At 47.2% G+C, this 10,831-nt stretch overlaps 1 protein-coding gene across 4 annotated transcripts in view; it reads right to left on the bottom strand.

Annotated features, from left to right (window-relative positions):
- Window positions 1-513: 513 nt before the first annotated feature.
- The window catches only part of ABHD1 (abhydrolase domain containing 1), a 45,529-nt gene continuing 35,211 nt past the window's right edge, over window positions 514-10,831 (bottom strand). For all 4 annotated transcript variants that reach the window (XM_072144041.1, XM_072144042.1, XM_072144044.1 and 1 more), the window contains exons 5-10: window positions 5,683-5,728; window positions 5,492-5,604; window positions 2,429-2,602; window positions 2,307-2,355; window positions 1,824-1,989; window positions 514-1,731 (exon numbers count right to left, since the gene is read on the bottom strand). In XM_072144041.1, the coding sequence (XP_072000142.1) occupies window positions 1,532-1,731; window positions 1,824-1,989; window positions 2,307-2,355; window positions 2,429-2,602; window positions 5,492-5,604; window positions 5,683-5,728 (748 nt within the window). In that variant the 3' untranslated portion in view covers window positions 514-1,531. The remainder of the gene's footprint in view (window positions 1,732-1,823; window positions 1,990-2,306; window positions 2,356-2,428; window positions 2,603-5,491; window positions 5,605-5,682; window positions 5,729-10,831) is intronic.

Raw genomic sequence — 10,831 nt, 5'->3', positions numbered from 1 at the left:
GTTCTGGGTCTTTGTGTGTGTGTATATGGGGCTCTGTGTTCTGGGTCTTTGTGTGTGTGTGTATATGGGGCTCGGTGGTCTGGGTCTTTGTGTGTGTGTGTATATGGGGCTCGATGTTCTGGGTCTTTGTGTGTGTGTGTGTGTGTATATGGGGCTCGATGTTCTGGGTCTTTGTGTGTATATGGGGCTCGGTGGTCTGGGTCTTTGTGTGTGTGTATATGGGGCTCGGTGGCAGGGTCTTTGTGTGTGTGTATATGGGGCTCTGTGTTCTGGGTCTTTGTGTGTGTGTGTATATGGGGCTCGGTGGTCTGGGTCTTTGTGTGTATATGGGGCTCGGTGGATTGGGTCTTTGTGTGTGGCTCCGTGGTCTCTACTGCATTGTTGATACTATGGGCTGTATCTATGAACAGTCTCTACTAAAAGCTACAACATATATTTCTGGTCCTCGCACTGGAGCAGGGCTGAGAACGTCTTGTACAGAAATACAGAATCATATTTTCAGATTTTTTTTTTTTATTATTCACAATCTACATTTGCCGCTTCCCCCGAGCTGCCGGAAGACAAGACCATCTCTCTGCCCAAAGATCTTGCTTCATCAAGTCAGTCAGTGTCTTCTCCTTCCCCCTGGTAATGTCCTCTTGTATCTCATAGCCATGAGAGTCCCTGACAGCTGGGATCAGGATTTATCGGATGTGAAGAGGGAAAGACTCCCGGGCACCGATGTGATACGTTACCTCCCGAGGAGCTGAGATTCCATCATGGTGGTTCTGCATGAAATGTTCAATATTATAAGTCCTCAATAACTAAGGCAATATTATTAGCAGCACATCACTAATACAGAAGATCACCGGCCGTGCAAGGTCTAGTAGTAGAGGCATAATGGTGAAGGTCCTGGAGGGGCCACAGGTGGTAATGAGTCCCAGGTGGATTATTAGCAGAGGAGATCTGTACTTTGGAGTCTGTTTTCTTGTGATTCCAATGACTGTGGTGAGATCCAGCTACGGGGTGAAGTTTGGCTATGAAATTATTCCCAAAAATTAGATAGGAGATGGAGATTGGATAATATGAGACACGACCACGGCCCCGTGTGTCCCACCTGCTCTAGGGAATGTAAAGGTGGATTTTGTTTTACTGTTTTCGTTTTCTCTGTTTTGTAGTCCTGACGTCACAGCCTGCGAAAAAAATGGAGAAATGATGGAATGCGGCTTCGCTCGTCTGGCCGACTTGTCCTCTGGGAGTGCAGTCCCAACCCTTTTTATTTCACTGGGGAATTTTTACTTAAAAAATGTTTATATTTTGCAACAATGAATTTCTTATGTTACTTATTTAGAACGTGGGAGTAAAGCTGTGACCGGTTTTCCGACACTCTTTGTGTGTTACTTTGGAGAGTTTAACCCTAGAAAGTGCCTGGTAGAGGCTTATAAGGGGTCATGGTTTATGCATTTCACCAGTCTAGAGCTACGAGAAGGCCCTGGGCCCCGTCATTTCAGGGCCCGTATGATGTATTTATGAGGTATTAGTTTTAGATGTATTAGTTTTTTAGTCCATTCTTTGTAATGTTCCAGAGTTCGTCGCGTTGCTGGAGAGCGGCGTCCACAAACTGCGAAAATACACGATTCATGTACTGCTGGTGGACCGGATAGAGTCCGTCTAGGAAGCCAATGTGGCCCCCATGGGCAGGAACTAGCAGGGCCACGTAAGGATGGCAGGAGGCTTCATCCAGGGGAAGAGCTGACAAGAGAAATCAGGACAGTAAAATCCCACCATAAATCGGACATCTGGATCAGACATGGAAACGACCTGGAATCCTCCTGACGATTTACCTTCACTTGGAGAGAAGGGGTCATCAGCCGCATTGAGGCACAGGACGGGCGTCTTGATCTTGTGCAGCTTGTGGTGAGGGCTGGCGTCACGATAATAATCATCACACGAATCATATCCGAACACGATGGACGTGTAACGCTCATCAAACTCCCGGATCGAGTGAGACTGGAACAAAAGCAAAACCGTGGGAGTGGACTCTACTCACATGAGGAGGACATGCTACAAATGCTAAAATCTCCATTGTGCCGGCATCTGGCGTGGATTTCATTCATAGTGCGCCGGGATTTGGTGCGGAATCTAAAATAAAGACCTGTCCCGGGGAGACATGGGGACACCCAGTGCTTGGACTTCTATGTCATCTAAGTGTTTTATGGGAAAACCCCATGAAAAGAACCACAAGAAAAGCCGGGAACATACGGGGTAACATTACTATACATTAGTAGAACATCCACTGGTGCCCTGACGTGTGTGACGCTCCTCACCTCTAGAATGTGCTCCACATCAAACACTCTTCCAATAACTTCACGGAACCTACAAAACAGAAGACAGTGAGAGGAGGAGGTGGGAGGACGGAGCAGGAGGACAATGTGGAGACGCCTCTTACTTGTGTACGGTGTTGCGGAGTGTGGTGACCAGCGCACGATTGAATAACTGATAATTTAGTGGCTGCTCAAGGGACGCAGTGGACACAAAGACATCCCATGGGGTAGAGTAGACGAGGGCGGCACAAAGCTGAGACCTGGGACCAGAGGACGCCAGGTAATTCAGCAGCATCATTCTACAAAATGAGAAAGGAGCATCATTTATGGTCTGGAGATGATAGGATAATGGTGACGATGGTTTAGTAGAAGAGATAGCACCAGGGGGGGGATGATGGTTAGGAGTGAGATGAGGATGGAGACTTAAAGGGGAACTTCATTAATACTGCTATTTTGAACGCCAGTCTTATCCCCGGAGGCGTTCCAGCACTCAAGTCTCCAGGAAAGAGGGTCAGGTCAGTGATGCCCCCGGGTACATAGCGTCTGCAGCGGGAGAGAATGGTCAACAGTGTGAAAGGGAGAGGACAGATTAAGAAGGAGGAGAGAAAAGTCATTAGAGACCCTGACAAACTACAACTGGTTTGTGACCCAATCTCTGCCCTGACCGAAGAGCGAATTGGAAAGGTAGGAGGATAGTCCCAGGTGGAAATGTTGTACAAGAGCTTTTAGAGTAAATAGAACAAGTGAGAGGCGAGACGTTTATTAGACTTCTGCTCTGCCGGACCTGTTTATTAGACTTCTGCTCTGCCGGACCTGTTTATTAGACTTCTGCTCTGCCTGACCTGTTTATTAGACTTCTGCTCTGCCTGACCTGTTTATTAGACTTCTGCTCTGCCGGACCTGTTTATTAGACTTCTGCTCTGCCGGACCTGTTTATTAGACTTCTGCTCTGCCTGACCTGTTTATTAGACTTCTGCTCTGCCGGACCTGTTTATTAGACTTCTGCTCTGCCGGACCTGTTTATTAGACTTCTGCTCTGCCTGAGCTGTTTATTAGACTTCTGCTCTGCCGGACCTGTTTATTAGACTTCTGCTCTGCCGGACCTGTTTATTAGACTTCTGCTCTGCCGGACCTGTTTATTAGACTTCTGCTCTGCCTGACCTGTTTATTAGACTTCTGCTCTGCCGGACCTGTTTATTAGACTTCTGCTCTGCCGGACCTGTTTATTAGACTTCTGCTCTGCCGGACCTGTTTATTAGACTTCTGCTCTGCCGGACCTGTTTATTAGACTTCTGCTCTGCCGGACCTGTTTATTAGACTTCTGCTCTGCCGGACCTGTTTATTAGACTTCTGCTCTGCCGGACCTGTTTATTAGACTTCTGCTCTGCCGGACCTGTTTATTAGACTTCTGCTCTGCCGGACCTGTTTATTAGACTTCTGCTCTGCCGGACCTGTTTATTAGACTTCTGCTCTGCCGGACCTGTTTATTAGACTTCTGCTCTGCCGGACCTGTTTATTAGACTTCTGCTCTGCCGCACCTGTTTATTAGACTTCTGCTCTGCCTGACCTGTTTATTAGACTTCTGCTCTGCCGGACCTGTTTATTAGACTTCTGCTCTGCCTGACCTGTTTATTAGACTTCTGCTCTGCCGGACCTGTTTATTAGACTTCTGCTCTGCCGGACCTGTTTATTAGACTTCTGCTCTGCCGGACCTGTTTATTAGACTTCTGCTCTGCCGGACCTGTTTATTAGACTTCTGCTCTGCCTGACCTGTTTATTAGACTTCTGCTCTGCCTGACCTGTTTATTAGACTTCTGCTCTGCCGGACCTGTTTATTAGACTTCTGCTCTGCCTGACCTGTTTATTAGACTTCTGCTCTGCCGGACCTGTTTATTAGACTTCTGCTCTGCCGGACCTGTTTATTAGACTTCTGCTCTGCCGGACCTGTTTATTAGACTTCTGCTCTGCCGGACCTGTTTATTAGACTTCTGCTCTGCCGGACCTGTTTATTAGACTTCTGCTCTGCCGGACCTGTTTATTAGACTTCTGCTCTGCCTGACCTGTTTATTAGACTTCTGCTCTGCCGGACCTGTTTATTAGACTTCTGCTCTGCCGGACCTGTTTATTAGACTTCTGCTCTGCCGGACCTGTTTATTAGACTTCTGCTCTGCCGGACCTGTTTATTAGACTTCTGCTCTGCCGGACCTGTTTATTAGACTTCTGCTCTGCCGGACCTGTTTATTAGACTTCTGCTCTGCCTGACCTGTTTATTAGACTTCTGCTCTGCCTGACCTGTTTATTAGACTTCTGCTCTGCCTGACCTGTTTATTAGACTTCTGCTCTGCCTGACCTGTTTATTAGACTTCTGCTCTGCCGGACCTGTTTATTAGACTTCTGCTCTGCCGGACCTGTTTATTAGACTTCTGCTCTGCCGGACCTGTTTATTAGACTTCTGCTCTGCCGGACCTGTTTATTAGACTTCTGCTCTGCCGGACCTGTTTATTAGACTTCTGCTCTGCCGGACCTGTTTATTAGACTTCTGCTCTGCCGGACCTGTTTATTAGACTTCTGCTCTGCCTGACCTGTTTATTAGACTTCTGCTCTGCCGGACCTGTTTATTAGACTTCTGCTCTGCCGGACCTGTTTATTAGACTTCTGCTCTGCCGGACCTGTTTATTAGACTTCTGCTCTGCCTGACCTGTTTATTAGACTTCTGCTCTGCCGGACCTGTTTATTAGACTTCTGCTCTGCCGGACCTGTTTATTAGACTTCTGCTCTGCCTGACCTGTTTATTAGACTTCTGCTCTGCCGGACCTGTTTATTAGACTTCTGCTCTGCCGGACCTGTTTATTAGACTTCTGCTCTGCCGGACCTGTTGCTTGGAATATACACTCACAAACTCTGCTCGCGGTGCCAGTGCTAGCCACCGAACCGTACCGCCAAAGCGGCCTGGGGGTACCGAGGACCAGACCTCAATGAGGAGGACAGTCTGGCATCAGTCGGTACAGTAGGTGGTTACATGAGAGGCATTGCACACACAGAAGGGAGTTTGGGGTTGTGTGTTCCATACTTGGCTCTCAGATTTGTTGCAGATCTTGTTGTGCTTGGAGTACTCATCCTCTTTATGTTACAATCACTCTGTTCTTTCTAGTGTCCCCCATGCCTGATCATGTGCCCTGAACACTTACCCCCCGAGTGACACCCCCACTGCCACCAGAGGAGCAGCTGGGTGGCAGCCATGGACGTGCTGGACCACCCTGGTAAGGTCTTGTGTGTTGGCTGCACAGAAAGTGCGATGAGTCTGTAGAGAGACAGAGGAGGTCACCACCATTCCTGGTCTCCACATGTAAACAGATGGTCATGGAGGACTTTTACTTACCAGCAACTTCTCTCCCCCAAAGCCGCGGTTGTTAAACACAACACACCTGCCGAAAACAGAGGCACCACATAACCATGGGCTAACCCATCACACCCAGACTTGACATAGAACCCCACATTCACATGTTATGGATGATACATGGTACAGGGTCAGGAGGGGCCGGGATGTCTGCAGTGTAATAATATCACATGTTATGGATGATACATGGTACAGGGTCAGGAGGGTCCGGGATGTCTGCAGTGTAATAATATCACATGTTATGGATGATACATGGTACAGGGTCAGGAGGGGCCGGGATGTCTGCAGTGTAATAATATCACATGTTATGGATGATACATGGTGCAGGGTCAGGAGGGGCCGGGATGTCTGCAGTGTAATAATATCACATGTTATGGATGATACATGGTGCAGGGTCAGGAGGGGAGGGGATGTCTGCAGTGTAATAATATCACATGTTATGGATGATACATGGTACAGGGTCAGGAGGGGCCGGGATGTCTGCAGTGTAATAATATCACATATTATGGATGATACATGGTACAGGGTCAGGAGGGGCCGGGATGTCTGCAGTGTAATAATATCACATGTTATGGATGATACATGGTACAGGGTCAGGAGGGGCCAGGATGTCTGCAGTGTAATAATATCACATGTTATGGATGATACATGGTACAGGGTCAGGAGGGGCGGGGATGTCTGCAGTGTAATAATATCACATATTATGGATGATACATGGTACAGGGTCAGGAGGGGCCGGGATGTCTGCAGTGTAATAATATCACATGTTATGGATGATACATGGTACAGGGTCAGGAGGGTCCGGGATGTCTGCAGTGTAATAATATCACATGTTATGGATGATACATGGTACAGGGTCAGGAGGGGCCGGGATGTCTGCAGTGTAATAATATCACATGTTATGGATGATACATGGTACAGGGTCAGGAGGGGCCGGGATGTCTGCAGTGTAATAATATCACATGTTATGGATGATACATGGTGCAGGGTCAGGAGGGGCCGGGATGTCTGCAGTGTAATAATATCACATGTTATGGATGATACATGGTACAGGGTCAGGAGGGGCCGGGATGTCTGCAGTGTAATAATATCACATGTTATGGATGATACATGGTACAGGGTCAGGAGGGGCCGGGATGTCTGCAGTGTAATAATATCACATGTTATGGATGATACATGGTACAGGGTCAGGAGGGTCCGGGATGTCTGCAGTGTAATAATATCACATGTTATGGATGATACATGGTACAGGGTCAGGAGGGGCCGGGATGTCTGCAGTGTAATAATATCACATGTTATGGATGATACATGGTACAGGGTCAGGAGGGGCCAGGATGTCTGTAGTGTAATAATATCACATGTTATGGGTGATACATGGTACAGGGTCAGGAGGGGCCAGGATGTCTGCAGTGTAATAATATCACATGTTATGGATGATACATGGTACAGGGTCAGGAGGGGCCGGGATGTCTGCAGTGTAATAATATCACATGTTATGGATGATACATGGTACAGGGTCAGGAGGGGCGGGGATGTCTGCAGTGTAATAATATCACATGTTATGGATGATACATGGTACAGGGTCAGGAGGGGCCGGGATGTCTGCAGTGTAATAATATCACATATTATGGATGATACAAGGTACAGGGTCAGGAGGGGCCGGGATGTCTGCAGTGTAATAATATCACATGTTATGGATGATACAAGGTACAGGGTCAGGAGCGGCCGGGGTGTCTGCAGTGTAATAATATCACATGTTATGGATGATACATGGTGCAGGGTCATGAGGGCCAGGATGTCTGCAGTATAATAATATTACATGTTATGGATGATACATGGTACAGGGTCAGGAGGGGCCGGGATGTCTGCAGTGTAATAATATCACATGTTATGGATGATACATGGTGCAGGGTCAGGAGGGGCCGGGATGTCTGCAGTATAATAATATTACATGTTATGGATGATACATGGTGCAGGGTCAGGAGGGGCCGGGATGTCTGCAGTGTAATAATATCACATGTTATGGATGATACATGGTGCAAGGTCAGGAGGGGCCGGGATGTTTGCAGTGTAATAATATCACATGTTATGGATGATACATGGTACAGGGTCAGGAGGGGCCGGGATGTCTGCAGTGTAATAATATCACATGTTATGGATGATACATGGTACAGGGTCAGGAGGGGCCGGGATGTCTGCAGTGTAATAATATCACATGTTATGGATGATACATGGTGCAGGGTCAGGAGGGGCAGGGATGTCTGCAGTATAATAATATCACATGTTATGGATGATACATGGTACAGGGTCAGGAGGGGCCGGGATGTCTGCAGTGTAATAATATCACATGTTATGGATGATACATGGTGCAGGGTCAGGAGGGGCAGGGATGTCTGCAGTATAATAATATTACATGTTATGGATGATACAAGGTACAGGGTCAGGAGGGGCCGGGGTGTCTGCAGTGTAATAATATCACATGTTATGGATGATACATAATGCAGGGTCAGGAGGGGCCAGGATGTCTGCAGTGTAATAATATCACATGTTATGGATGATACATGGTACAGGGTCAGGAGGGTCGGGATGTCTGCAGTGTAATAATATCACATGTTATGGATGATACATGGTGCAGGGTCAGGAGGGGTCGGGATGTCTGCAGTGTAATAATATCACATGTTATGGATGATACATGGTACAGGGTCAGGAGGGGCCGGGATGTCTGCAGTGTAATAATATCACATTTTATGGATGATACATAATGCAGGGTCAGGAGGGCCAGGATGTCTGCAGTGTAATAATATCACATGTTATGGATGATACATGGTACAGGGTCAGGAGGGGTCGGGATGTCTGCAGTGTAATAAAATTACATGTTATGGATGATACATGGTGCAGGGTCAGGAGGGGTCGGGATGTCTGCAGTGTAATAATATCACATGTTATGGATGATACATGGTACAGGGTCAGGAGGGGCCGGGATGTCTGCAGTGTAATAATATCACATGTTATAGATGATACATGGTACAGGGTCAGGAGGGGCCAGGATGTCTGCAGTGTAATAATATCACATGTTATGGATGATACACGGTACAGGGTCAGGAGGGGCCGGGATGTCTGCAGTGTAATAATATCACATGTTATGGATGATACATGGTACAGGGTCAGGAGGGGCCGGGATGTCTGCAGTGTAATAATATCACATGTTATGGATGATACATGGTACAGGGTCAGGAGGGGCCGGGATGTCTGCAGTGTAATAATATCACATGTTATGGATGATACATGGTACAGGGTCAGGAGGGGCCGGGATGTCTGCAGTGTAATAATATCACATATTATGGATGATACATGGTACAGGGTCAGGAGGGGCCGGGATGTCTGCAGTGTAATAATATCACATGTTATGGATGATACATGGTACAGGGTCAGGAGGGGCCAGGATGTCTGCAGTGTAATAATATCACATGTTATGGATGATACATGGTACAGGGTCAGGAGGGGCGGGGATGTCTGCAGTGTAATAATATCACATATTATGGATGATACATGGTACAGGGTCAGGAGGGGCCGGGATGTCTGCAGTGTAATAATATCACATGTTATGGATGATACATGGTACAGGGTCAGGAGGGTCCGGGATGTCTGCAGTGTAATAATATCACATGTTATGGATGATACATGGTACAGGGTCAGGAGGGGCCGGGATGTCTGCAGTGTAATAATATCACATGTTATGGATGATACATGGTACAGGGTCAGGAGGGGCCGGGATGTCTGCAGTGTAATAATATCACATGTTATGGATGATACATGGTGCAGGGTCAGGAGGGGCCGGGATGTCTGCAGTGTAATAATATCACATGTTATGGATGATACATGGTACAGGGTCAGGAGGGGCCGGGATGTCTGCAGTGTAATAATATCACATGTTATGGATGATACATGGTACAGGGTCAGGAGGGGCCGGGATGTCTGCAGTGTAATAATATCACATGTTATGGATGATACATGGTACAGGGTCAGGAGGGTCCGGGATGTCTGCAGTGTAATAATATCACATGTTATGGATGATACATGGTACAGGGTCAGGAGGGGCCGGGATGTCTGCAGTGTAATAATATCACATGTTATGGATGATACATGGTACAGGGTCAGGAGGGGCCAGGATGTCTGTAGTGTAATAATATCACATGTTATGGGTGATACATGGTACAGGGTCAGGAGGGGCCAGGATGTCTGCAGTGTAATAATATCACATGTTATGGATGATACATGGTACAGGGTCAGGAGGGGCCGGGATGTCTGCAGTGTAATAATATCACATGTTATGGATGATACATGGTACAGGGTCAGGAGGGGCGGGGATGTCTGCAGTGTAATAATATCACATGTTATGGATGATACATGGTACAGGGTCAGGAGGGGCCGGGATGTCTGCAGTGTAATAATATCACATATTATGGATGATACAAGGTACAGGGTCAGGAGGGGCCGGGATGTCTGCAGTGTAATAATATCACATGTTATGGATGATACAAGGTACAGGGTCAGGAGCGGCCGGGGTGTCTGCAGTGTAATAATATCACATGTTATGGATGATACATGGTGCAGGGTCATGAGGGCCAGGATGTCTGCAGTATAATAATATTACATGTTATGGATGATACATGGTACAGGGTCAGGAGGGGCCGGGATGTCTGCAGTGTAATAATATCACATGTTATGGATGATACATGGTGCAGGGTCAGGAGGGGCCGGGATGTCTGCAGTATAATAATATTACATGTTATGGATGATACATGGTGCAGGGTCAGGAGGGGCCGGGATGTCTGCAGTGTAATAATATCACATGTTATGGATGATACATGGTGCAAGGTCAGGAGGGGCCGGGATGTTTGCAGTGTAATAATATCACATGTTATGGATGATACATGGTACAGGGTCAGGAGGGGCCGGGATGTCTGCAGTGTAATAATATCACATGTTATGGATGATACATGGTACAGGGTCAGGAGGGGCCGGGATGTCTGCAGTGTAATAATATCACATGTTATGGATGATACATGGTGCAGGGTCAGGAGGGGCAGGGATGTCTGCAGTATAATAATATCACATGTTATGGATGATA

This window comes from Engystomops pustulosus, chromosome 3 (assembly GCF_040894005.1).
Source record: "Engystomops pustulosus chromosome 3, aEngPut4.maternal, whole genome shotgun sequence".
NCBI lineage: Eukaryota > Metazoa > Chordata > Amphibia > Anura > Leptodactylidae > Engystomops > Engystomops pustulosus.
This window is presented reverse-complemented; position numbering and strand designations above follow the sequence as displayed.